Source organism: Colius striatus, chromosome Z, assembly GCF_028858725.1.
Source record: "Colius striatus isolate bColStr4 chromosome Z, bColStr4.1.hap1, whole genome shotgun sequence".
NCBI lineage: Eukaryota > Metazoa > Chordata > Aves > Coliiformes > Coliidae > Colius > Colius striatus.
Genome location: NC_084790.1, coordinates 75,768,806 through 75,796,771, shown reverse-complemented (window position 1 = coordinate 75,796,771; position 27,966 = coordinate 75,768,806). Strand labels below are relative to the sequence as shown.

Genomic DNA, 27,966 nt, shown 5'->3' with positions numbered 1-27,966 from the left:
TCAGTTATTTATTAGACTTCTGTGCAAAGAGGAAATCTCTTGGAAAGGTTTGGTAACAACAGGGAGCTGCCTGTTGAGCTGGGTGACCTCCATCCTTGCTCCCGACTCCACAGCACGTATTTCCCTCAGAATCCCAAAACCAGCAGGATGCTCTCGTGCCTGGGAGCTCCAGTTTGGACCACGGTGACCGTGCGTTGCACCACGTGCCAGGACCCGCCTGCCCTGGGGGAAGGTCACAGTGATGTATGAGACCCCCTTGAAAAGAGGCAGGATGCGTGTCAGGGCAAGGGAGTGGGTTCCCAGCCAGCCCAGGGGGCATTCAGTCCTTCCCCAGACACTAGACCTCTGCTTGTGGGGTTGCCCTGGAGTGCAACAGCCTTTGGCTGAGACTGGTACAGGGTTCACTGGAACAGCTCTTGCTGCCTTCCTGCCTTGGGAGTCTCTCGTGAGATAAAGGCACGAACGTGGGGCTGCTCCCTGGGGAGCAGGTTTCTTTTTGGTAGGTGCTGGGACTGGCACCTTCAGCTGGGCAGGAGGGGTGCAGCTCCCAGGGGAGGGCTGCAGCAGACGGCGGGGCAGCAAACAGTGCTCCTGCCCCCATAGGCGGGACAGCCTTGTCCAGGGATGTCAGCAAGGGCTCCAGCAGACGCTGGGATGTGCCCTGCAGCATGCCAGTGACAGTCCAGCCTGCTGCACTGTAGGCCCGCACCAGCTCTCTCCCCTTCAGATGGTGATGCAGTTGGTGCTGGAGAACTGAGACACGTAAGAAGCCAGGACAGGGTTGGTTGGAAGAACTTTGATGGGCAAATCCCAGCTGAAAGTGTCCACTTCCATCTGCTCCACGCCAGTCCAGGTGACAGCCTCAGACTGGCTCCCACGAACCAAGCAAGTCCCCGCCGACTTCCCAGAGGTGACAAACTCAAAGTGCAGCCTCCATTTCAGGGACACTGTGGGCAAGAGAGGGGTCAGCAGCAGTCAACACCACATGGGACAGGGATAGCAGCTGTTTTGGTGCTGCCTGTCCTGGCAAGGGGACACGTGAAATAACCCACATATGAAGAGCAGCTCCCTCCCACAGGACACAGCCCCGCTGAGCAAGGCAGGGCTGAGGACACTGGTGAGGGCTGTGGAGACAAAGAGGGACCAGGCTGCCTTCCCCAGTGGTCACTAACCTATGTTGGTGGTGAATCCTGGGGTGGAGCTGAGCGGGATGGGCAGGCTGAAGCTGCTCTGGGCTGTGTGCAGGCAGGACTCCTGATGGCGGGCGTGCGTGCTGAAGGACACGGGCTGTCCCTGCCGGCGCTGGAACTCCTCCTGGATGCTCTCCTCCGTCTGCAGGCTCACTGAGAACTGCAAGGCAATCAGCGGGGTGCTTGCTCTCACAGCCTCACACAGCCCTGGTGCAAAGCCTCAGGGGCTACGTTTCCCAATTGAGCCTCCCCTTCCCTATCTCACATCTCAAAGGGATCTCAGCTGGGTCCCATTAGAAACCCTTAGTAGAAACCTCACAGCAGCCCTGTGCCACCCCAATCCCTCCTCCACTGGAAATTACTGCCTCTCCTCAGCCAGCACTGACCTGAAGACACGAGATGTCTCCATCTGAGAAGTTGAAGGTCCCAATGACATCCTCTCCGATCTTATACACAGTCTTAAAGATGCAGAATGTACCCACCTTCCCACGAGTGTTGCTGATGTTATACAGGTCTGTGGAGCAAGAAGAGGGGAGGAAGGAGCTGTGGTAGGACAAGGCTTTGCACCATGCAGCGCTCCAGGTTCATCCCAGAGGCCAGCAGACATGACCCTATGCTTGCTTGGGAAACACCGGTGGTGAGCAAGAGCAAACCATACGCTGAGGAGAAGGTCTCTCGGGCTGAAGGAGGAAGAACCTGAGATTGGCTGGGAGGAACCCACGGGAAACTCTGACCCAAGCAGGCTCTGAAGGAGCTGCTCCATTGTTTCGCTTTGCCAGCGAGAGATTTTTGCAGAGAGCCCTGAGCTCGGGACAGCAGCTTCACAACAGGGGATATGACCTACGCAGGCTGCGTCGGGACGTAGCCACCATCAGCAGCTCTGTTGCCAGGTCTGCCAGGCGGCAGTCTTTCTTCAAGCCTTCCTCCTCCTCCAGGAAGGGGTTTGAGGGCGCAACAGCCTCATCCTGTGGGAACTGGTAATCCTTGAGCCCTGGGGAGAAGGTGAGAGTGTCAGCGGGGCAGGGTGCAGCTGGTCATGTTCTAGCAGGCAGGGCGGCGTGCAGCCTTACCGTGCAGCACGAGGACACGGAAGGGGACGCGCAGGAGCTTGATGGGGGAGTTGACGCGCTGGCAGCCGATGGTCAGCTTGTACACGTACTTCACCGACTGCCCCCGGAACGAGGGAGGGCCGTCGATGGGCAGCGTCTCACAGTACGAATCTGCAAGGAGCGCAGGAAAGGTTGCTTTCCAAGGCCAAAAGGAAGCTGCCGGAGCTGTTGCTCGCAGGCTCCCTGCACCGAGGGTTAGGACAGCAGGGGTGCTGAGCTAGGGACAGTGCTCTGCCGTCTCCTCTTTCCTGCAGGAGGCTGAGCACATCCCTGTGCTGGTGCACTGCTCCTCCTTGCATCACGTGCACTGTCATCCAGGCACTGCTTCCAGAACACACAACCACACGCACAAACTCTGCCTCAAAAGAATGCGAAAGACGCAAAGTCCAGGGACGCAAACACAAGAGCTAAACTTAGTCACCACAAGCCCAACCCGGATCGGCCTCTGCGCAGTCCCCTCGAGCCCTGAGGCCAGCCACATGCTGCGGTTCCCCTGGGCACTACCCCACGAGGCACACAGGTGCCTGTCAGTACCTCACACCCCTGTTGGGATTCACCTTACACAACCTCCAAACTCGGCCACAAAGATCAGCTCCTTCCTGTGTTTTCTCCTCTGATGCACCAGGTATAAATGTTCAAGAAACAATTAAGAGCCCTTTACAACAACTTATGGCATGTCTCCCTTCACAGACCGATGACTTAGGCCACAAAGCCTCTGACTTGGAGGCCTCCGAGATGCTGGGGTCCAGTTTCACACCACTTTCAGCCCTCTCAAAGCCTCTTGGCCACCACACAAAGCCCAGTGCTTCTTTACACGGCGTGAACACTTCTGCAGCTCTCCCAAACCACACAGTGTATAATAAGAAAGGCACAAACAGCAAACTGTGGAAAGTCTCCACCTCTCTGGTTTCCCCACCGTAATGCAGATACACCCTTAGAGGAAGGGCAGCAATCCTGCTGTGAAACCACAGATCCTTCCCTGTGTCTGGCACATCCTGGACACTGAGGCTTAGATTAAAAGCTAGGGTTACATTTTAAACATAACTTCTAGATTTAAAATAACAGGACTGGAAGGAAGAAAAAAGCCCATGCTGGTGTGTAGTGTCTGCAGGCTGTCACACCTTAAAACACAAGGCTGTCCTGCTGGACTGGGGTGCATAGAGCTGAGAACTGTCCTGACAGGGACAGAAAGAAGAACGAAAAAGCAGAGTGCTGTAAACCCCTGCACCAGGCTTAACAAGAGTGATTACAAAGCATTTTATGCCCAGTGAGGACAATCTCAGCAGAGACTACTGCTGTCTGGGGAGGACGGGTGGTTTGCTCCCCAACACATGAATGCAGAGGCTCGGGAAGCCCCAGCTTCCGTGCAGATCCCAGAAGGAAGCACATTCCTGGCACTACAGATGCCTTCCTTACCCACCCGCTGTACCCTCTGGCTGTGCTCCCGGCCTGTGTCCAGGCTGCTTCCACTTCCTCCCCTCTCTGTGATCTACCAAATATTTAAAGGCATTACAAATCTGGAGAGGAGGCAAAAAAACATACGCAGAAATGGCTTGAGGGCTTCAGAAAACGTTTTATGGTGACAAACTTAAAGAACTCAGTCTGGGCAGTGTGTCAAAGGGATGTGAGGTGAGTCAGCTTCAACATACAGCCACCATAACAAGGGGAAGATGTTGGGGAATAATCTGGTTGGCAATTGAAAACAAGGCCTTTTATCGGGAGACAGCTTGACACAACCTCAGCAACTCAAGCCAGCCCTGGCTACAGTTTGATCAGATAGCACTTTGCTGAAGCAGAACTAAGATTTCTCAGGTTTGGGGGTTTGGAGTTTTTTTTTGCCTTTCCAAACTGTGCAGCAAAACTCAAAACTTCTGAAAAACAGGAAATGAAGAATTAAGATACACACCCACACAGCCTTAACTCTGCCTCCACAGAGCTGGCAGGAGACCCCAGGAATGATATGCAAGCGTGCCAGCTGCAGTCTCCTGTGAGAGCAGCAGTGCCGCAGGCAGAGGGGCTCGGCAGGAGCAGCCCGGGGCTGTGACACAGGGGGATCAGTGCTCAGAAGCCCACTGACATGCAGCACCTGCAGCAGACGTACGCATGACCCAGCCAAGGGGAAAGGCTGTAACACATGGCCAGGGAACCTCCAAGTGCAGGAGAGTTTATGTCCTTCCTATGGAGTTTGGGGCAGAAGCAGGCTGCTCGTGCTAGGCACCCAGCAGCAGAGCTGACGTGGACACACATCACAGTGAAGGGCAGATTATCAGTATTTTAGCTGGGGGCTGAGCAGCTTCTGCCTCCAAAGCCAGCACACAGGGAAATCCTCTCAATCCATCCCAAGCACCTGGAGTCACTGACCTGCTCGCCCAGAGCCTGAGAAGCCTGCCTGAGATGTGTCAGGAAAAGGGGTTTCCCCCTGCTTCCAGGCCACGGATGTTCCAGTCCCACACTTGCCAGCAACAAGAAGCACAGGAGAAACCAAGCATGCCTTAGGCTAGCTAAGATACCCACCTCCTCCTCCTCCCTGGCACAGCCACTTTCAGAAAACACAGGAGACCTTAGCTCTGATGTGGCAGGGCCAGCTCCTTTTCCCTCCATGCTGCTGCAAAACAGAAAGTAACTAAATGTCCTCAGACAGTTGGATTTGCAGTTTAGGAGACATGGCCCCAGACAGCAGTGCCCCACTCCACTAACCACCCAGCAAAGTCAGGCTGGTTTCACCTTTCCCTTCACTTAGGACCCTCCAAGCCCTAAGGCAGGAGATTCCAGCTTCAAAACCAGCACGTCAGAGTTGGTAGCTCCTTGGTCTCACCTGCAGCTCTGTTCTCATCTCCCCAGAGCTCAACACACTAGCAAAGCTCCCTGAAGCAGAGACATTGCCTCTCTGCTCCCTGGGCTCTGTGAGTTGAGAGGTCTCCTTTCTGTCAACTGTTCCCTGCAATGCACAATGTTAGTCCACAGGCTGCTGCAAAGTAAAGGAGATCAGACATGGACTGACAGACTGGGTCACACAGTCACTGACTGAGAGACAGCAGCATGTACTTTCACAGCTGTCTGCTCAGGTAGAAGCAGCTTCCTGGAACAATGATAACGAGCTGCTGGAAATTCCTTGTGGAAAAGATAACAATTTCTCTAAACAGCAAAAGAGAAAGTAATGATGAAGGAGAGCTTAAAGAGGACCCATTGGAAGGACAGTGGACTGGACGTTGGAGGATGTAGGAGACATGGAGTTCTTAAGCTGAGAAGACGAAAAGTGCTCAATTTTACAACAGGAAAACTAGAAAAGGCAAAAGGCTGTAATCTCCAGGACAGCCACAACCTGAGGAGGAAGCTCAGACCTTTGCAGGATGCCAGCCTAAATCCCAAGAACACCTCAGTGTGGCTGAAAAGATAAAGGCAGGGACACGTAACTGCCCCTTCAGCTGCAGCCAGGTACTCCAAAATATTTATGTCTTGCAGCTACACAACAGACTTTTGGTGAAGGATGTGGGCCAGGGGTAGGACTGAGGGACATGCTGCAGTATGCAGCCCTCATCTGGTAAGAAACAAATGACTTTGGACAATGCAGCAGTGCCTTAGCACTCATGCTCCCCCCAAAGCCTCTCACTTGCAGCGCCCAGCCAGCTTTGAGAGCACTCCGAGCAAGGGAAGAGAAGACAGGACTCACAGGACTTTGACTCCCCAGGATCCAGTCGCAAGTCACAGAAGAGAATCTTTGGTGGGGTGGACAGGATACACTGACCCCGCTCTCCTGGAAGAGAAGAGGAATCACATGAACACTGCCCAGCTTCAGGCTGTGTCCAGGCCACCTGGGTCTCACCCTCACAGGCCCAGGGAGTGGGGAGGAGAGGGACAAGGAGAAAACATCTCGTGCCCTGGTCAGATCACATGACATTCCCAGAACAGCTGGACAGACAACCTTCATGTTTGGCTCCAATCTAACACCACTCTGATCTCAGTATTAACAAGGTCCTATAGCAGCCACCACAAGGGAATTCACACAAGGTAAGCAATGTGGGCGTCCCACTCGTGCTGCCCTCAAGACACACATTACAGTCTGCTTGATTCCTGCTTGCTGTCCCTAGCTGACAGGGGTAGAACTCACCTCTGTTGGGGACGAAGACAGTCTCGTTCTCTGCCTGCACGTCGTGCTTGCTGCCGTCGGAGGGAGGGAGTGCCACCCGGTTCTCGCTGGCGTGAAACTGGCAGTGGATCTGCGCACTGGCCCAGGCCAGCATCTCACTGAGAGTAAAGAAGAGCAACACTCAAGTGTCTATGCCTAAGGAAGGGGGGTGCAGACCTTTTTGCTTTTATGTAGCAGAGAGAAACTTGTACTTGAATAGTAACATTGCTTACAGTGAGATGTGCATGTGACAACTTTGGAAAAGGGATATCAACAACTGGAGTGCAACAGCGTACTTCTGTGTCTCGCAGAGTAAAAGCAAAGAGCTGAGTTTAGACAGTCTAAAATAGTACCCAGGAAACCCACCTTAAGCTTCTTTTGCATAAGCAGTGTTATGGAAATCAACTGCTATTGTAGAGAAATTAATTAATTATTTTTTTAAAGTCATGTATTAAGAAACACTACTCTTTCAACTTGGGGCTATTGACTGAGAATCATATCAACACTTACAAGTATTAAAAAGGTGCCATGTCAAGAGCATGGGGCAGTGCTTTTTTCTGCTGTGTCCAGTGACAAGACTAGGGGTAATGGAGAAAAGCTGGAACACAAAAAATTACACTTAAACATAGGAAAAATTTTACTGTAAGGGTGGGGGAGCCCTGGCACTGGCTCAATTGGCCGTCTCTGTCATCGCACATGGCTTGGGACTGCGCACAGATCACACTCTTGAGAGGACACCTCTAGCTGTCACACACGGGCCAAGCCTGGCAGAGGAATTTTAGTCACAAAGAGCTGAATCGTAAGACAGATGCAGAGTAGAACTCCAAGGAGCCTCTGGTAATACTGCAGCCATCAGTGAATTAGGCAGATTCAAAAGCAAGAAATATCTACAAACTGGGTTCAGCTGTCCCTGCCTGGCTGCCCCACACTCAACACTCCTCAGGGCAGGCAGGGTGCAGATGTGCTCTCTCCCCACACACCATATCCCTCAATATCAATTTCTGCTTATGTCAGAACAGGGAAGAACACTCCTGGGTCCTTTGTAAGGACCTATTTTCTCCTCCTGATGCAAGAGATTCGTTGACAGATACAAAGGACATCAAGGAATCACCTGCCCCTCTCTGTACAGCCACAAGGATGATTGCATCCTGCATAAAAAAGTCTCATGTTTGGGACTCTGCTTCAACCCCAGCAATTCCACAGGACATTTCCTATGGCATTCCTGCCACCTTTCAGTTTCCAAAACACTTAACAGTTTTTATTTCAATAGCAGTTGCATTAGTTTAGGCAGCACACAGTTGCTCTGGTGTTTTCTAACACCATGATCTGATTAGTAAGCACTGATACTGGAGTTTTAAGTCGTGCAGCTACTTTTTTTTGTTGCACAGGAGTATCTCTCCATGTGACACATCAGAGCAGTTGAACTTCTAGATGAACCAGAGAAAAGGGCGTGCTGCATTTGTTTCAGCTGACTAACAACACATCATTTGATCTTTTGTATATACTGGCTGCCTTTACCTTGGTTACTCTCCCCAGTATAACTCTAACCCCACAACTGCAATTCTGTATCTTCAAAAGTAACAGCATGGCTTTTCTATAAGGGCTGCTGTGAGGTTTCCTGCCAAAAGGTATCAGAGAAATTCTCTGGTTTAAGAGCACTCCTAATGTCACATAAGCTTAGCATAATCACCATACATTCAAACACTGTATTTTGAATGTTTTTAAATGTTTTCGTTTGGTTCTTTTTACATATTGCCCAACAATATGCCATGGCATTGGTTTTGGGTTTTTTTATCCAGTCATCCAAACAAAATCTGCATGTGCCTTCCTACTGGCAGATCTGGCCTGTCCAGCTGGCAGGGAGCAGGAAGATCCTGTGCTGGTACTGAGGTCACTTCCCTCCTGTCTCATCTACCCCTACAACTCCTGTAGCCCACAAAGGCCATGCTGCATGCACCTTTTAGGCAGAAGAGCTTGGTTTCTCGCATGCCTTGTACACCATGATCACAGCCACTTTCTGCTATTTACTCACCACCCCTCAGTTCTGTCACCACGCTTGAAAAACACACCTTCACCTCTGACTTCCAGCCCCCGACAGGTCTATCTGCCTGTTGCCATGACTGATCTGGCTCCTGCTTTTATGCAACCCACAGCTTCAATTTCCAAACTACACATCCATTTATTTGGTGGTGCCACTTGTACGACTTTGTGAGGTCTCGTCTGCTTGGTTCCCTGCTTTTTCTACTCTAAGGACTTTCCTTTTCCCTGAGAGCTGTTTTTCCGTGGATGAGGACACACCTGAAGCTCCTCTAACTGTGCTGTGAACCTCCAAAACTGCTTTACCTAGTACCATCACAGTCCCACAAGTTTCTGGACCAGGAACAACAGCCACTGTCAGTGAACCAAACTAAACTCCAGAAAGCTAGATTCCTACACTGCACTGTCTGAATTCAGCAGGCCAGAGGAACCAGGAAGAAAACATGGAAAGTTAAGGAAGGCAATAAACAAAGAAGACTACAGTGGTAAAACAAGAGACTGCTCTGCTGCTGCTGAGACTGTAAGAACTGAAAGTGGGTCCACCAAAACAATCACACATGAAATGTGTACTGGTGATGAAAAGATGCTGAACCCGACTGGGCTGGAAACAGACACTTCCCAGGAAGAGCTCAAGATGAGAAAGCACCCTCCACCCCCTGGAGAATCATACAATGCCACACACTCAGCGGACGTAGAGGCTTTGGGTGACTACTTAGGATGTGGAGTCACCCGCTGTGAGCCAATGTAGGAAGCTCCCATCTTCTCACAATTCCTCAACACCCGTTTCAGGCATAGTAAAGATAAGGGGAAACGCAGCGCTGAAAGGCTGGGCCACAGAAAATGCACAGAATGCCATCCCTTTCTGACTCTAGGTAATGCCTGCCACTTTACCTGCCAGCTGTGGAGGCAGGGATCACACTGACATGTCAGCGTGCTGCTGGACACAGAGAGCACCTTCATAAACGAAGGAAATAATTATGCTGTCTGGATGTTGCCCTGTGAGACTGTCACCCTGGTGTAACTAGATATCCTGCTTTGACAGCCAGTTTGGCTTCATTATTTTGCCAGCAATCCTGTCACTGAGACCTCACCTGACAGGCAGCAAAGAACATCTCTAACTGCATAGCTGGTTGGGGTTTTTTTTCATCTTTTTCTTGAGGGCAGAAAACCAGAATAATTACCTCCTTTTCAGCCCTGACATAGCGATGGCGCAAAGCACCCTAAGGGAGTACCTTGGGCAGCGAAGTCATCAGTGGCTGAACTGGCTCCATTTGCTCACAAGCCAGCCATGACTACATCTGCCTGCTGAGGACAGAGGGTGGGCTGCTCACTTTGAGACTTCAGGCACATAAGGGCCCACCAGCACTGCTGGCATTTCCTACCTGCTGGCAGAGGTGGATGAGGCTGATAGCGGGTTGGTGAAGGTGATCACACACTCCAGCACCTCCCCGGCCAGGAAGACAGGCCCACGGCCTAGCTTAGCCAACACCTCGATCATGGCTTGGATGGATCTGCTGTACACCTGCCACAAAAAAAACCAACCAAGAACAAACCCCAATTTGACGGTGGACCTAGAGGGACAGAGGTCAAACACATGCATACAGGGAGGTGAGGGAGAGTCCCATCTCTAGACACGGCACACAGACACGTACAGAGCTGTGCGACAGCCCTGGCCTCACACACAGATACGGATACACACATACACAGACACACGTGCATCACACCCCACCCCCCCCAGTCCTGGCCACACACGGCGTTGGAGGAGACCGGGCGGTGACAGCCCCAGCCCCCTTCCCCCCGTGAGGTGTTCCGGGGAAACACGCACATCTCCGCCACAAAGATACAGAATCCCCCCTCCCTTGCTCCTCCGGCCCCACAAAGACGTAGTGAGCGGTCAGGACCCGCTGCAAGGGGCGGCCCGACCGCAAACACACAAAGGTCAATGCCGGGGACAGGGAACCGTGCAGCCCCCGCCTCGGGCCTACTCACTCAGCGCCCGACACAGGCCGCACTCGCCTCGCCGCGCCACAGCGGGCCCGGCGCTTCCCCTCAGCCACTCTCCCGGCCTGCTCGGCGGGATTCCGGCGGCGCTCGGCAGCTCTCGGCACTCGCTCGGCAACACTCGGGCGGCGTTCGGCGGCGCTCGGAGCGCGCTCGGGAACCGCCGGGCGGCGCCGGGGCTTCGCTCGACAACTGTCGGTCTGCGCTCGGCAGACCCTCGGGCGGCGCTCGGGAAGTCCCGGGCGGCGCTCGGCAGCGGGCGGGCGGGCGCGGCCGGGGACCGCGGGTCGGGGCCCGGCCGTTCCGGACGCGCTCGGCGGCGGCGCTCGGGGGCCGAGCCCCGCGGGGCGCGGGCGGGGCGGGGCGGGGCGGGGCGGGGCCGGGCGGTGCGCGGTGAAGAGGGCGCGCTCGGGGCGGGGGCGCTGATGGCGGCGGCGGCGGCGGCGGCGGCGGGGCCGCTGGTGCGGCAGTACGAGGGGGCGGCGCGGGGCCGCGGCGTGGCGGCGGACGGCTGGCGCGTCTGCCTGGCGCACCGCTTCGACAAGCCGTGGCAGCCCTACGGCGCCGGTGACGTGCCGGTCCGCCACGTCCTGAGGCACTTCGGCTTCATCTTGCGGTACGGGAATGGGGGACTGGAGGAGGGGGAACGGTACGGGGGGTGAGAGCCCTTCCGTGCTGTGCGCGGCTCGCTCCCGGGGGGGCACCGGCGATGCCCTGGTGCAGGGAGGGCAGAGTACGGCGGAAGGCCTTGGACTGACGGCATCTACACCCCCCCCCCCCCCCCACCCCCCCTTCCCCCGCGCCCGTCCCCTGCACTGGTGCGGACTAGGCAAAGCTGGATGAGGGACTGCACCCACTTCTCGGGGCTCCTCCAGAACCCAGCAGGAGCTGAGAGGGCTTGGGGCATCGCTTCTACGGGTGAGAGGCGGGGCAGGACCCCCATCTGCCACTCCCGAGGCTTGCTGCTGGTGCCCGTCACCACCGCATCTTCCCTGTCCGGCGTCAGGTGCTCGCCCCTTGCATAAGACACCCCTCGGCAGATAGGGATTAAAAGGGAGAATGATTGGGCGGACTTTGAGACGCCGTGCACTGTAGCAGGTTCAGGATTGTGGACTTGACCCGGCTTTGCATGTAAGCGAGCTGGAAGTAACCAAGAAAAACACATGTGTGAAACAACTGTATCATTTTAATCCTTAGAACTACTGGCAGCATTTGTGTACCTATTGGGCTGAACGCTGGAACTGATGACGGTGTGATTTATTTCCTCGTGCTTGCTTTCTCTCTCCTGCCTCCATTTTTCTGAGCTTTTTCACTGTTCGATGCCCTCAGACGTTGCTGCTCAGAAAGCTGGTTCCTGTGAAGCAGATAGCAGACCACTTTGAGGCATGTGGGCATGCTGGTCTGACCTGAGACATCCTGACATGATCCTGGGCACTGGGGAAGGGAGAGTGTGGGTCACGCAGGGGAGATAAAGACAGCTAGAAAAGCTGCCGTGGCAGGTTGGGGATGAACTGAATGTGAGCGAAAGCGTGAAGTTCTGGTGGCGTAAGCAAGGAGCATCTCTGCGTTAGCTTGGGGAGACTACTGGCCTGTTCTCATTGGATCTCGGAATGGAAGTGTCTTGTTATCAGTCCTAGATAAAGACTTTAAGCTTCAAAAGCAAGAAAGTAAAAGTCAAGTTTAGGAGGCAATTTGCGGAGCAAAGGTTCCTTGCAAGAAGACTCTAACCTAGAGAACAAAGGAGAGCAAGAGCCACGGGATCAAAAGATGCTTGTGTGGGTTTAAATTAAAACCTGAGGGGAATGATGTTGGCCAACAAAGGTCAGCTCATACAGGGACGCGTGGATGTGTGGGAGGCTGCATGCTCCTGTGTTTCGATTTGGATTTGAACCTGGAGCTCAGTCCTGGCCCAGGGTGTGAATACCAGCCTCTGGTGCCCTGCAGGTTGACATGCCCTTTGCCAAATGGTGAGCAGCACCTGTTTCTGGGGTGCTCTCAAAATCAGGCATGGCTTGGTGCTTCAAGTGCAAAGTCCCCTGGTGCAGGTTCTCCTGCTTCCCGAGATGGTTGGGAGTGCCTTGGGATTGCTGCACATCTTTGCCTGAGGAAGTCTGGGACCTGCAGAGGAGCCACCATACTCTGGGTTGTTGTGATGTCATGTTGAGTTAAACCTCTGGCTGATGAGTGTCCTCTCCTGCTGCAAGTGGGGTGGCCAGAGGTGTTGACAGCCCTGGGCTGAGATTCTTGTTAAGGCTCACCAGGGTAACTGCTTTGTAGGGATGTCCACAGCTGCATATCTGGAAAGAAAAGGTGTTGTGAATGTCTAGGTGGGTGCTGAGGCTGAGGTGCTGGCAAAAGATGGGGAGAGATGTGGGCAGATTTTCACACGGGTGGCCGCTGTGCCCTGAGAGAGAGTCACTGCACAGATCTGAAACAGCTTGGTGGTGCCTGGACAGGTTTTATTTCCACTGCCAATTTGAAGGGAAATAAATACCCTCTGGCCCTGACAGGGATTTTGGTGCTGTAGAATAGAAGGACTTTCTTCTGGTTATTCTGTAGCCTTGGCAGAGCTGTTAATGGTGAGCGATTGGGCATTGGCCACCTTCTTCTCTTGCTTGATTTTGGGAGAAGCTGTCAGAGGACAGTTTGCTATGGAGAAGGCAAAACAGCTAAGGCAGTGGCTGGTTGTAAATCCCAAACCTCTCCTGCTGAATGCTCCTAGAGAAGCTGCTTTTTGAAGTCTCTTTGTCCCTTCCTTCCTGAGGAGTCAGGATGCCTGGCCGGGCTGTGCTGCAGCCACTCTGTCTGGGTGCCTTATTTCCCATCACCATAAACCTGCTGGGGAAGCAGCTGGGTTGGTTCCCTGACGCTGAGTTAAAAAAAAAAATAATCATTTCCTGGAGAGAGAGAGCACGCTGCCAAAACCTTGTCTCGGCAGCATAAAGCCAGGGCTGTCTCAGCTGGGAGAAGAGCAGTTGCAGCAGATGTAGCTCAAAGATAGTGGCAGGGCCTGATTCAAGGTGGTTGTGCAGGACAGGTTGGTTCTTGTGGTGTCCTGGACCTCTGCAAACAAACTGTCCCTAAACAGGCAAATGTGATGGTGAGTGTGTAGGAAAGGAGAGCAGGCTGAAATTGTGTTCTGTGAGACAGCGCTCCAGAAAATGTCACTTTGAGAGGGACTTCATGACCTTAGATGCTGGTATATAAAAGTGAATGCCCTGTGACCATGCAACCAAAAAGGCAAATGTGGGTTGGTTGTTTGGGATTTTTTTTGTTGTTGTTGAGGAATGTGTAGGAGCAGGGAGTGTCATGGAAGAGTCTTTCAGCCTTGCTCCTGGGGGTACCTGTCCCCTGGGATTATTGCTCACCCATTGCCCATCACCTCAGCTCCGTGAGCTGAGGGACGTGGAACCACCAGTGGGTCTTGCCTGTCTGTTTGCTGGGGAAGTTCAGCAGCTCCTTCAGGTCTGGAAGCTAATTGTCTCCTAATAGAAGATTTAACTCGGGGCGGTTCATTAGCAACAGCCAGGGCTTTATGAGTGCAGACTGGGAGCCCAGCCTCGCTCCTCCTGCCTCGAGTGGTGCCAGCACAACCAGGTGTGTGTGCAGGTGTGCCCCTGCTTGGATATGTCTCGATTCTCAAGCCTTTGGGTGAGAAATTATCTGATGGACAGTATCTGGCTGTGCAGCTGAAGTGAGGAGAGCCCCTGTGATCCTGCCAGCTGCAGACTGCAAGCATCGCCTCCTCCAGGGTGAGGCTGCCCTGTGCCATCTTCCCCCAGGGATGTGGCACTGGCATATGTGTTGTGATGGGGACGTGGCGGTAGAAGAGCGAGGCTTGTGTCCGTGAAGCAGCATAAAGCTTTGATGGGCTTTGTGCCGCTGCTCCCAGACCTTCCTTAGCAGAACATGCCCTACCAAGCACAGAGGTGGTGGTCCTTCTGTGCATTCCCACTTCTCCATGGGCATCTGAGAAAGCCTCCTGTCTTTGCATGAGCTGGGAGCCCCACTGAAGGGACAGTGACACCTGCTCCCTCCTCTTTCATATCTCTCTTTCCATTGCAGATACTTCAGGTGGTGGTACAAGAAGACCCTTATACAGAAGAAACATGCCTTCATTGACCTCTTATGTCCCGTTCCTCTGCAGCAGATCTACGGTCAGCCTCCAGTTTGGGCACCAGGGTGATAGTAGACCCAATGTGCTGGGTGGGCAGAGATTCACATGGGGCTGTCAAGATGCTAGAGGCAGTGTCAAGGAGCTTCTGCAGTGTGGGCAGTGCCAAAGGGCCCCCACAGCTGTGTGGCAGTGGTGGGGGAGTGTCCTTGATCCAGATCTCACCATGGAGAAGGAAGGGGCAGTTGTTAATTTCTGGTGTCTTTGCCAGGGTGCCCGCTGGGCGGGATTGGGGGAGGCACCATCTCCCGTGGCTGGCGTGGCGAGTTCTGCCGCTGGCAGCTGAACCCTGGCATTTACCACTATGCAACAGTCATGGCTGACCAGGTAGGTACATCAGCGCCTGCAAGGAGGGCGAGTGGCACTGCAACAGCCTGGGTGGCTGAGGGCTCTGCTCCTGGGCTTATCTCCTTTGTGTACTCCTGTCTCTAGTTCACAGTGTGCCTGCGTTGCAAGGGGCAGACGATTTACCAGCAGGTTTTGTCTGTGGAGAGACCAAACACTCTGCAGGGCTGGAACTGGGGATTCTGTGGCAACTATGCCTTCTACCATGCCCTGTACCCCCGTGCCTGGATGGTTTATGAGCTCCCAGGACAAAACGTGGTGCTCACTTGCCGACAAGTCTCTCCCGTCATCCCCCATGACTATGAGGTAAGGAGATGATGGTTCTGCCTTGCTGATTGCAACCTGTCCTGTGGGAGCACTGGGCTGCAGCAGCAGGGCTTGTATGGGAGCAGATTGGCAAGGATGTGGCAGAGCTGCCTGCATGGGAAGGGGAAAGCATTAGCACAGCAGAGACAGGGCTGTAATGTGTGGTGATTGATGTGTCGTGCTTTGATAAGTAGAGGCTCGGCGTTCCTGAGTTTTTGACTCCTGAACATTGCCCATGTGTCTGGGGGTGCTGCAGTAGGCGAGTTGCTTGTACTTCCTGCCCAGTCCAGCATTACCAGGCTTGCCACCTTTTTTAATGTTCTTTCACAGCCTGGTCTTTTCTCTCTGAAGACCTTGACCCTAGTGCCAGCTGTCATATGTATACCTGTGGGACCTTGGAAGGCTTTGCCTCTGCTGGGACAATTGGTGCTGGAAGAGTTATCTGTTTTCCCTTGTGCTTAGCTATGGCAGCTGCTCCTCTCCTCTGAGCTTTACTTTGATTATTTGTACTACTTGTTCTGTGCCTCTGGTTTTGTACCATGACCATCCCAGCTCCTGTCCACCCAGAATGTCAGGTCCAGAGCAGTGGCCTTACTGCCCAGAGGATCTGTTGGCAGCCCTTTGAAAAACTCTCGGCCTGTTCTTGTGGGCTTGTTTGTCAGCTGAGGACATTTTAGCTGGATTTTTCCCTGCCAAACCCAAGGGAAATAAGCCCTGCTTATTAGCTGGGCTTTGCCAGCTGGGCTTCCCCACCATTTCCCCATGTGTCCACTCAGCAGTGCCTCAGGCAGGAGGAGCCCCTGCAGCGAAGCGGAAGCTGTGTTGGGCAGAAAGGGATGCCGGGCTGTTCCTGCACAGCACTGCTGCTCACTCCCAGCCACGGGCCAGGGTGGCTGCGCTGACAACACGCCTGACCTTCCTCTTACCCTGCCGAGGCACGTGAGCCTGCATCAACCTGTCGGGCAAATAGGTGCTGAGACACCTGCCTGAGCCTTTAAATGCTGCTTTCCTTCTGTCTGTTGTGTGGGGTTTTGTAGCCAAGGGCTTGTGGTTTGAATTTTGTGTTGCCTGCCCCTCAAATTGCCTCAGTTCCTGATCTTGGCAATGGACTCTGAGACTGAGTTGTTCCTGGTGCTCTGGCTCCTGCAGCATCCCAGGTGGTCTCCCAAGTGATTCTCTGATGGCTAAATGTGGAGCACCAGCCCTACACAAAGTGTTGTCTGTCTCTACCAGGACTCCAGCCTACCAGTGGGAGTGTTCATCTGGGAGGTGGAGAATGGAAGGGATGAGGATGTGGATGTCTCCATCATGTTCAGCATGCAGAATGGCACAGGAGTGAAGGAGGATGAGAGTGGAGGGCACTGGAATGAGCCCTTTGCCTTTGAGAAGGAGGGCGAGTGCATTGCTGGAGTCCTTCTGCATCACTGCACACGTGCAAATCCCTTCACCCTTGCTGTCTCTGCCCGGAAGAAGGTAAAGGGCTGACTGATGCTATGGCTCCTACTGGGGAGGTTGCATGACCCTGCTGAATGTGTGTATGGGGACAGCTTCCAGGCAGCTGGTAAAGGATTGGTGTGCAATGGTTTGGAGTCAGTGCTGGTCCTCAGCAGTGGTCCTGAGTGCTTACCTGACCTCTGGAACGTGGGTAGAGATGTGAAATCCCGGATGGCACCCTCTTTGGGCAACAACTGAGCTATGGGTGAAGCATGCAGAACAGCAGCTTTGGACTTAGCATCCTGGGTAGCGTGCAGGGAGAGAGTGTGGCGTCCCAGAGCTGTCACTGGGAGAGAGGAGAACCTACCCCTGCCACTAAAAAGTAATAGCCCCTTATGATGCTTTTCCTATCCCCAGGCTGGCACAGAAGTCACCCACCTGACAGCATTCAATCCCCTGGGATCGGGTAAAGAGGTGTGGCAGGACCTCCTGCAGGATGGCAGGCTGGATTCCCCTGATGGTGAGTGCTCCTGGCCTCTGTGGGGTGTGGAGACAGGGAGCAGGGGGAATGCGTGGCCACACTGGCCACAGAACAAACACAGGGAGGGTTTCCTATCCTCTTGACTGCCTTGGTGCCACTACGAAAAACTCGTGTCGATACTGTGTCTCAATCCCAGCTTTAAGCTGTATACCACTCCCCCATTGCTGGTCACATTGTCCTCCTTGTGCTTCTAAAGTGTTTGTACTGCTTTGGGGCTGTTCTGGGCTGTATTAATTGCACATGAAGGTATCTTGGTTAGTCTGTGTAGGGTTGCACGCTGAGCTGAGATTTCTGCTGAGTTCTTACCGCCAAATCTGCAAGCTGGGCCCCGTCAGATTTCTTTTACCGGGCACTTTGCAGCGCTTGAGGTTAGGTGCTGCTGTCACTCACTGTCTCCTTGTTACCCTGTCAGTTCCCTGAAGGTCTCTGATATTCCCTTGATACTTCTGCATCATCCTCAATTGCCTGCTCACTCCCTTGGCAAAAGACTTGAAGCAGTGTAGCATCTCCCAGTCCTTGCTTGATAACCTCTTACTGTCATAAAAGGTGACCATTTGCCTAATGGTCTCTGACAGCTTTTGAACAAGGATGGTGCTGCCAAACTAGTGATGCTGGCACTGGGCCTCTGCAAGATTTCATGAAGCTTAAATTATGTAAATAAAGTGTTTACATAAAATATTTCCGGAAAACTAAGTTTCCTGCCTAACTGCACCCGGAGCTCCCCAGGCTATTGGGATGTGGCTTTCCTTTGTGCATGCCAGGCGTTATCGTAGTCAGGATCTGTGCTTCTGTTAAAATTGTTGCTGTAATGAGTTTACCTGATACACATGTCAGAACCAGCATGCAATTACCCAGCTGCCTCGGGGCTTTTCTTAAATACAGGCATGGTTCAAGCACCCTGCAAAACGCTGGAAACGATGACTGTCACTAGAAAGTCACCATGCTTGTCTCCCAGTGCAGAGCAGTTAGAGTCACGGGATGCTCCGTGCCTTCCACTCATGCCTGGTGGCTTTTCCTGCCTGACTTACTGCTCTGCTTTGATGACATATTTTTTAACCCCTCCACCCACAGCAGGTATTTTTTTCCTGCTTGCAAAAAGCAGTTACTCATGTGCGGTAATGTCATCGCTCAAAACCGTGGGGATGTACCCTCCAGGGTGCAAGGGGGCTGAGGCATGCCCCAGTACTCTTATCCCCCTTGGGATGTGTGGGAGCATCGATTATCCCTCCTCGTATGGCTTTCATGGTCACTTGGGAATCATTTATTCTTTCCTGGCAGGTAAAAGCAACCCAACAGAGAAGGGGGAGGTGACGGCAGCAGCAGTGTGTGTCAGCTGCAAGGTGCCTGCCCGGGGGCACAGGACGCTGGAGATGGCCCTGGCTTGGGACATGCCCCATGTTCACTTTGGATCCAAGGAGAAGCTTCACCTCAGGTAGGTGGGTTGTCTCCAGTGGGCTTTCCTGATGTCCCTGAAGCCCCCTTTCCCCCTGCTTCTGGGCTTGAAAGCCATCTGGGGAACCTTTTACCACCCACTGCATGCAGCCATGGCTCTTACCAGTGCATGGAGAGGACCTTCTCCCCAGCCCTTGCTCCTCAGTGCCCCTGCGCTAGCAGTCATGCAGTTCTGGTGTTCACAGGAGGCCCCTCTGTTTGATACCGAATCACACAGCACTGTCCTGAAGAAACTGGCTGCTCATAGCAGGGACAGGGACTATTTACTGGGCAAAAATCTGTCTGGACAGCCAAGCCCAAAGTGTGGTGGGGAATGGAGCTAAATCCATTTGGTGGCCAGTCACTAGTGGTGTTCCCCAGGGCTCAGTGTTGAGGCCTGTTCTTTTTGACATCTTTATCATTGATCTGGATGAGGGGATCGAGTGCATCCTCAGTAAGTTTGCTGGTGACACCAAGTTAGGGAGAGTGTTGATCTGCTGGAGGGCAGAAGGACTCTTCTGAGGGACCTGGTTAGGCTGAGCTGATGGTCCTGAGACCAACAGGATGAGGTTCAACAAGGCTCAGTGCTGCATCATGCACTTGGGCCACAACAAGCTCAGGCAATACTACAGACTTGGGGCAGAGGGGATAGAAAGTTGCCCAGAGGAAAGGGGTCTGGGGATGCTAATTGACAGTGGCTGAAGATGAGCCAGCAGTGTGTCCAGGTGGCCAAGAAGGCTAACAGCACCCTGGCTCATATGAGAAATACTGTGGCCAGCTGGACCGGGGCAGTGATTGTGCCCCTGCACCCAGCACTGATGAGGCCTCACCTCGAGTGCTGTTCAGTGTTGGGCCTGTCACTACAAGAGGGACACTGAGGTGCTGGACCATGCCCAGAGATGAGTACTGGAGCTGGTGAAGGGTCTGGGGCACAAGTCTGATGGAGAGCAGCTGAGGGAGCTGACGGTGTTTTAGTCTGGAGGAGGCTCAGGGAAAATGTTACTCTCTGCAACTGCTTTAACAGAGGTTGTAGTGAAGTGGAGGTTGGTCTCTTCTCCCAAGTAACAAGTGACAGGACAAGAGGAAATGATCTCAAGTTGTACCAAAGGAGATTTAGATGGGATATTATGCAAAACATCTTCCCTAAAATGGTTGTCAGTCCCAGGCACAGACTGCCCATGGAAGTGGTGGAGTCACCACTGCAGGCATTTAAAAACTGTGTAGCTGTGGCACTGAGAGACACAGTTTAGTGGTGGCCATGGCAGTGCTGGGTTAATGGTTAAACTTGATGATCTTAAAGGTCTTTTCCAACCCAAGCAATTCTGTGGTTCTCCTGTGGCTGGGTGGGCCTTGAGGTCTGAGCCTGTGACGTGCTCACCAGACCCCTGCTTTGCAGGCGGTACACCCGCTTTTTTGGCAGCGGAGGCAATGCTGCTCCTGCCCTGTCCCATCATGCCCTGACACACTACAAGGAGTGGGAGAGGAAGATTGAAGCCTGGCAGAAGCCCATCCTGGAGAACAGGTAGGGTAGATTGGGAGCACCTTTCCAGGGGCCTCCTGAGGCTACTCTGAGTGGGAGCATCCCTCCCTTGGCTGCTAGGGTTGAGTTTCCCTCTTGCCCGCAGCCAGCTACCTTCCTGGTACAAGTCGGCCCTCTTCAATGAGCTGTACTTTGTGACGGACGGGGGAACCGTATGGCTGGAGTTGCCCCAGGACTGCCGGGCCGAGGACCTGCAGGGGCCGGGTGGAGCTGGCCTCACCAACCTCCTGCCTGTCCTGCAGGAGTACGGAAGGTTTGCGTATTTGGAAGGTAACTTGCAGGGACGTGATGGATGATCACAACTCAGCTCCTCCCCAGCGCTTGTCACCAGGTGGTTTTAACTTTCCATGGGGATGCTTTCCACACCCTGAGGGGTAGGGAGTGGGTCTGTTCCCAGCAGCAAAACCCTTTGCAGGGGCAAGCTCTGTAGGATATGTCACAAGGTCTTCTCCAGACCCTTGGGTGCTATATGTAGAGAATAACCACTTCTAAAGGGAATCCATGCCTGTGCTGGCAGAGAGCCCACTGCCCTGTGGGAAGGAGGGCCTGCCCCTTCTTTCTCTTCCCTGTGGCATGTCTCTCATCCCTCACTGTCTCTCTTGCCCTTCCAGGCCAGGAGTACCGAATGTATAACACCTACGATGTCCACTTCTATGCCTCCTTTGCCCTTGTCATGCTGTGGCCTAAGCTGCAGATCAGCCTGCAGTATGACATTGGTGAGTGACCCAGGAGTCTTGATGACTGCTGATGTTTTCACCTGGGGAAGTGGTGGGGGACTTGGGAGAGAATCTGCCATAGAAGTATGTACTGTAGAGCCATCATTCTCCTCCAGCTCCTCTACTGGGCCCAGGACTCACAAACGCCCAATATAGCTGCCTCTCAGCATTTTTGCCCAGCACTGGGATTCTTTCTTGCCACACTATGGGTGCCCAGCCAGCTCTACCTATTCTGGGGAAGTCCCTGGTCTTACCAGAAATCTCTGTGCCCCTTGCAGAAGGGAAGCATGGAACTAGTGCTGGTGGCACTGCCTGTGCTTGGAGCTTGTTGCAGTGCGTGCATCCTTTCTAACATCCTGTGCTCTGTGTCTTCTCCAGCTGTCACAGTGGTGAATGAGGATGTCCAGCCCCGGCAATACTTGGTTTGTGGTAAGACAAGCCAGGTGAAAGTGAAGAATGTGGTGCCACATGACATTGGGGACCCAGGTAAGTGGAGGATCATTCTGTGCCTGGTGAGGGGCAGAAGGGGGTGCAGGGATGTTCTCACAGCTTTCTCAGGGTAGTGAACTCTCGAGCTATGGGAAAACAGTATGGTGTACCGAATACACTGTTTTCTGGGGATGAAAAGCTTGGGTGGTTTGGGCTGGTGACAAAGACCACACTGCATGGAGCTTGTGCAGGGAGATGGAGAGAAGGTGAGCAGCAGTGGGAAGGCTGCTGTCACCTGACATGGCAAAGGGTGCAAGGTGTTATTTTAGTGCTGTTTGGTCACAGCACCCTTGTGACCATGCCTGTGGGTCGACGAAGGCATGTTTCTTACTTGCTGCCCTCTGCATCTGCTCTGTCCTCACGCAGATGACGAGCCGTGGCAGCGTGTCAATGCCTACCGGATGCACAACACGGCTAACTGGAAGGACCTCAACCTGAAGTTTGTGCTGCAGGTGTACCGTGACTACTACCTGACACAGGACTCCCTGTACTTGCAGGACATGTGGCCAGTCTGCCAGGTACTGGGAGGAGATCAGGCCACAAGGCTGATGACCCTTCCCTGCTTTCGCTGGCAGCCGTGCAATGTGCTGAGCAAGTGGACGCTCCTGAGCAGAGCGTCAGGGCTGCAGGAGCCTCTGTGGTCATCTCCTGCCTCTCCCACAGGCTGTGATGGAGTCAGAGCTGAAGTTTGACATGGATAATGATGGGCTCATTGAAAACAGTGGCTTTGCCGACCAGACGTATGATGCATGGGTGGTGAATGGGCCCAGGTGAGCGAGAGAGGCAGGCAGGGTGGGAATTGGGGGGATATGGATGAGGTGGGGAGGCATCTCAGAGCTGGGGCCGTGGTTCCCATCTGTTGTGGGAGCTCTGTGCTGTCCATGGAATATCCTGCATTGCTGATGCTTCTCCTCTTTGTCTCTGGCAGCGCATACTGTGGTGGGCTGTGGCTGGCGGCCATCTGCATGATGTGCAAGATGGCAGAGGTACTGGGGGATTCTGAGGCCCTGCAGAAGTACACGGACATCCTGAGCAGGGGCAAGGAGGTGTTTGAAAGAGTGCTCTGGAATGGTAGGTGCTCACTGGCCATGAGTCCTCTGGGAATCCTCTTTGGGCCACAGAGCCTTGTGGGGGATGGGAGAAGGAGGGAAGTTGCCATCCCTCCAAGTGAAGGGGAGGGAGCAGGTACCAGGTAAGGAACAGAAAGGGTGTGGTGGCCTGTGAAAGGAAGAAGAGAGCCTTCTGGAAAAAAGCTGCTGTGCTTCTGCCTCACAGGGAGGAATGTAGGGACAGCACACATGAACTGGGTTCCCAAACTGGATCTTAAACCCTTTCCTCCCTTTTCTAGGAAAATACTACAACTATGACAGCAGTGGGAGTGATACCTCCAGCAGCATCATGTCAGACCAGTGTGCTGGACAGTGGTTTCTTGGGGCCTGTGGCTTGGACCAGGCAGGATTTGAGGTAAGAGTAGGGTGTAGGCTGGGATGAGACAGGTAGCAGCAGGGCTGGTGTGTAGTGTGGGTTACCCATCAGGGGCTAGTGTTGAGGGGCTCCAGCCTGCTCAGGTGGAGGCTGCAGGATGCACATGTATACAACCCACCTTAAAACCAAAGATTCTGCTCATGGAGAAGCTGTGCAGCCAGGGTGTGTGACTGTGGTCAGCTCTGGCACATTTGGAGGAAGGTCCCACTGGGATCCGCTCTTGGTGAAGCACTATTGGTTTAAAAAAGTGAGGAAAAAGTGTACGAAACTTTCCACGTGTTCTTTGCTGCCCATTTAAAAGTCCTAAAGGAATATCTGAGGTAACTAAGGCATATTTGGGTCCCTAGAGTCTGTCCGTATTGAGCTGCAAGAGAAGTGTCTGAAAACTCTTGTCTGATGGGGTGGCAGGAGCAGCTACTGGTGGTGCAATAGCTGGAACAGAGCTGGGTAGTAGAGAGCCATTGTATGAATCATTTATGACCTGTAGACAGTTGTCAGACCAAAGATCGCTGTGGTGGTGATGGACATGCAAATGCTTTGGCTGACTGAAGGAAGGAATGACTCCTGTCAGTATGAGAGTGATGGAGCATTTCACTGTTGGTGTCAAAGGGCAGGTTCAAGTGGCCTTTCCCGGGAACAGCTTGTGCTGAATGCTGTGGTACTTAATGAGAAATAGATGCCTGGTCATACCTTCCTGCATTTATTATATCAGTCTCTAGAATATGGGACTGGGGCTGTGCCTCCAGGCAGGATGTAGCACAGACCTTCTTCAGTGGTACCCAAACCCCTCTTGGGGCAAAACCAAATCTGATGCAATCCAAAAATCTCACTTGCTTTTCCATAACTTCATACTTTTGTTGCTGAAGGTGGCACTTTTCTACTGTCTGGTGAGCTTTGAACTCTCTAGAGATGGGACTGCTGAACTTCTCTTTTCTGTTACTATGACCATCAGGGGTTTTTTCCAATGTATTTTGATCCCTCGCTCGGCTGGCAGCACTCCTGTTTGTAACCTCATTAATGCACTCCTGCTGCCTGCACAGATCAGTAACAAAATACAGAGAAAAGCCTGTGACCCCAGTCCTGAAGACACTGTGCTCCAAAACTTTCTGCCAGAGACACTGCTTCACTCCCACCTCTGCTGACTCATGCTCACTGAAGTGGAGCACTTGGGCTTGTCTCCAAGCCACACTAGGAAAAAATGACTGTGCCAGATGCTTGCCTTTAGCATAGACAAAAGGGATCTGCTGCTTTTTCTTTGAGTCTACCAAAGCTTTCTGGTCAGAGTGTCCAGCCTCCCTTAGCAAGCTCCTGCCTGGTGTCATCACACCTTCTGCTTCCCCTAGCTCTGGTGGCACCAGACTGACAAGAAAGGTCTGGCACATCCCTGGGCTGCCCTGGTGAGCCCAGAGCTGCTGCCTATTCCCTTTCTTGCAAGTAGATGTCATGGTTGCTCCATGACAGTGCTCCTGGCTTAGTCACCCTGAAGAGTTCTTGTTATAGCTCTTAAGTGGCTGTGAGACGGAGAGGAGCTTGTCCTTCCCCAAGAAACTTCACCCAGTCCTGAGCTTTGCTTTTCTTACTGAGGCAGTGGATCCTGCTGCACTGACAGTCCCCAGTTTTATTGCCAATAATGGAAGCAGTGCAAAAGCTTTATTTGCTTTTAGCCAAGTATAAAGGCTTTTCATTTTAATGCAATCGCAGAACCTTAAGGATTGGAAGGGACCTCGAAAGATCATCCAGTCCAACCCCCCTGCCAGAGCAGAACCACCTAGAGTAGGTCACAGAGGAATTCATCCAGGTGGGTTTTGAATGTCTCCAGAGAAGGAGACTCTACAACCCATCTGGGCAGCCCGTTCCAGTGCTCCCTCACCTGAACAGTGAAGAAATTCTTCCTTGTGTTTCTTTGGAACCTCTTGTGTTCCAGTTTATATGCATTGTTCCTTGTCCTATCATTGGCCATCACTGAGAACAGCCTGGCTCCATCCTCCTGACAACCACCTTTTACTTATTTGTAAACACTAATGAGGTCACCCCTCAATCTTCTCCAAGCTGAGGAGCCCCAGCTCCCTCAGCCTTTCATTGTAAGGGAGATGCTTCACTCCATCATCTTTGTGGCCCTGCACTGAACTCTCTCCAGCAGCTCCCTGTCCTTCCTGAACTGAGGGGCCCATAACTGGACACAATATTCCAGATGTGGTCTCACAAGGGCAGAGGAGAGAGGGAGGAAAAGCTCTCTCAACCTACTGCCCACTGCCGTGCTAATACACCCCAGGATGCCATTGGCCTTCTTTACCGTGAAGGGTACATGCTGGCTAATGCTCATCTTCCTGTCCAGCAGGACCCCCACGTCCCTTTCCCCAGCCTGTACTGGTATCTGGAGTTATTCTTTGCCAGATGCAAGACTCTACACTTGCCCTTATTGAATTTCATTACATTTCTCCCTGCCCAACTCTCCAGCCTGTCTAGGCCTCAGTGAATGGCAGCACAGTCTTCTTGTGTGTCAGCCACTACCCCTGTTTAGTATCGTCGGCAAACTTGCTGACAGTGCCCTCTGTTCCCTCAGCAAGGTCATTAATGAATATATTGCACAGCACTGACTCCCCTAGATACAGGCCTCCAACTAGACCCTGCGCCATTGATAACCACTCTCTGCCTTCTTCCCTTCAACCAGTTAACAATCCCCCTCACTACCTGATCATCCAGTCTCAGTTTTGCTGCCAGGCCGCCGTGGCCCTCGCTGCGTTGCTGCTCCGCTGCTTTTTGTTTGGCTGGCAGGTGTTGTGATGCCCAGGTGGGGTTGATTGGTTTGGGTGTTGCCTTTTTTTTTTTAGTTTAGTTTTTTTATCAGCATGATACTTCATTCTGTTCTTGTTACTGTTCAGAGCTCTTGGCCTTGGCTGATTGAACACTATTTGATTTTGTCCTTATTGGAAGTGAAGGTTTTAGTTCCTCCTGGTAATCTCCTGAAACTGTTTATCCAGCCAGCACTGTGACCTGTGAGTCTGTAAACTTTCACTTTGGGGACCTCTTCATCCCAGACAGTCTCTTCTCTTACCTCAAACTCTCCTTGGCCCAAGGCCACAGAACTCTTGCATCACTTCCCGGTTACAAAATAGGGAGGATTAAAGTGCTTTTGAAATCACTCAAAGCTAAGCCCTGTTTGGGTTTTTTTTTTTCCCCTGAGCTGAAGCTGAACTTTCTTATTTTTGCTTTTTCTCGAAATTCCCAGCATTTGCCCAAACAAACCTACCTGTGTCCACAGTATTCTCTTTGAAGCTGCAAAGACACATTCTGATATCATCAGACTGGCTTTGCCGTAATCTTGCCCTCTAGCAGGAAGATACCTTCAGCCTCAGTGGTCCCGGATTGTCATTTCGCCACCTCAGGCCGGTGTCCTCTCCCTTCTGGCTACTGCAATGTCTATTGTAGCTAGTGCAGGTGGTCTGGGAAAACATCCTACTGGAGCAAGTTAGGGCCTCGAGTAGTCTTTACCCTGAGAAATGAGCAGTAGGGGCCATAGACCAAGATGAGGACATTGCAGTTGGCCAGATCCCCAAAACAAACTCCTAAGAGATGTGTGGGTTTGACCAGTGACTAAAGGGAAGAGATGGTTCTGGAGACATGCTGTTTGGATGAGCCATCAGCCTCCCCAGGAGGAAGGTGGCATGAAGTTCATCATCTCCTCGGTTGAGTAACTGCATAACTTTTTTTTCTGTCTCTTCAGGGAAAGAGGCTTTTTCTCTTCCTCCTGTTGTGTTCCTGAGGTAGCTATTTTTACAGCAAGCAGGATTGACTTCTTTCCATGGAGAGCTTAACCCAGGGAGCAGCCCTGGAGCCTCATCCTTAAGGGATGTGTGTGAGCACTGATCCCCCAGCCCCCTCTCTTTCTACACAGGTCTTCCCCAAGAGTCATGTCGTCAGTGCTCTCAAAACCATCTTTGAGAAGAATGTCATGGGCTTTGCTGGTGGCACCATGGGGGCGGTGAACGGCATGAGGCCTGACGGGGTGCCCGACACCTCCAGCGTGCAGTCCAACGAGGTGTGGGTCGGCGTGGTCTATGCCTTGGCTGCCACCATGATCCAGGAGGTGAGTGGCGAGGCTGCGTCCCGTGGCGCCTGCGGGCTCCCTGAGCGCACTGACACTCCTCTTTCCTTCTGCCACAGGGGCTGGTGGAGGAAGGCTTTCATACGGCGGAGGGCTGCTACCGAACGGTCTGGGAGCAGCTGGGCATGGCTTTCCAGACCCCTGAGGCCTATTGCGAGAAGAAATTGTACCGCTCGCTGGCTTACATGCGGCCCCTCAGCATCTGGAGCATGCAGCTGGCCCTGGAGCGCAGGGCTGGGCGGGCGCCTGCACAGCCTCCCCCTGCCCCCAGCCGCCCCTGAGCCCACAGGCACTGCGCAGAGCAGCAGAGGCATTGGTGGGGCCTCGGCTGCCCCGCAGGGTCTCTTCCCTCCACCTCATAATACTCACATTGCTGTTTTCCTTCCCTACCTCCACCACATGCCCTTCACCTCAGGGGGCTTCTGGCCACCCATGCTGAGCACGTGGAGGGGCTAGAGCTGCAGTTGATCTCTCCTCGGAGAGAAAAAGGGGATAAAGAGGTTGTGCTGGAACCTGTTCCTCCCTTTCCCCATCGCTCAGGGCTCTTGACAGCCTGCAGGAACCCCAGCCATCCTCTGAAGCTGAGCCTTTGCTCCTGAGCACAGGAGCCCTCTCCCCTGCAGTCAGTGGCCTAGCTAAGGTTGAAGCTGGCCTGCAGGTTGAGAAAAAACCCAACCAGCATAGGTGTATGTGTGGATGAGGACATGGGACTGGTGCAGGCAGTTTATGTGCATTTGTGTGGATGCTGTACTTTCTCCATTTCTTGGCACTGCATCAGCCCCAGGAGAGCCAGTGACAGATACAATCCCCATGGGAGCCATGGCTCCCTGCCCACTGACAATCGGAGCCCAAGGAGCAAGTCCTGGTCTGGTACCGTGGCACCCCTCTCTGCTGACATGTTTTAGAGGATGAATAAGTTCTTAATAAATTTGTCCAG

General features: G+C 53.1%; 2 protein-coding genes across 2 annotated transcripts; one reads left to right on the top strand and one right to left on the bottom strand.

The window, feature by feature from the left end:
- Nucleotides 1-10,673, bottom strand: RGP1 (RGP1 homolog, RAB6A GEF complex partner 1). Its single transcript, XM_062018249.1, has 9 exons — nucleotides 10,452-10,673; nucleotides 9,845-9,984; nucleotides 6,408-6,544; nucleotides 5,970-6,053; nucleotides 2,261-2,410; nucleotides 2,035-2,181; nucleotides 1,577-1,704; nucleotides 1,173-1,350; nucleotides 1-947 (listed from the first exon to the last, which is right to left on the bottom strand). The coding sequence occupies exons 2-9, from the start codon at nucleotides 9,958-9,960 to the stop codon at nucleotides 724-726; spliced, it is 1,164 nt and encodes a 387-aa protein (XP_061874233.1). The 5' UTR covers nucleotides 9,961-9,984; nucleotides 10,452-10,673; the 3' UTR covers nucleotides 1-723.
- Nucleotides 9,959-27,966, top strand: GBA2 (glucosylceramidase beta 2). Its single transcript, XM_062018841.1, has 18 exons — nucleotides 9,959-10,070; nucleotides 10,344-11,079; nucleotides 14,529-14,620; nucleotides 14,849-14,964; nucleotides 15,070-15,288; nucleotides 16,522-16,761; nucleotides 17,140-17,242; nucleotides 18,542-18,695; nucleotides 20,091-20,216; nucleotides 20,320-20,504; nucleotides 20,846-20,950; nucleotides 21,329-21,436; nucleotides 21,806-21,957; nucleotides 22,103-22,209; nucleotides 22,368-22,510; nucleotides 22,788-22,903; nucleotides 26,820-27,011; nucleotides 27,089-27,966. The coding sequence occupies exons 1-18, from the start codon at nucleotides 9,959-9,961 to the stop codon at nucleotides 27,308-27,310; spliced, it is 3,228 nt and encodes a 1,075-aa protein (XP_061874825.1). The 3' UTR covers nucleotides 27,311-27,966.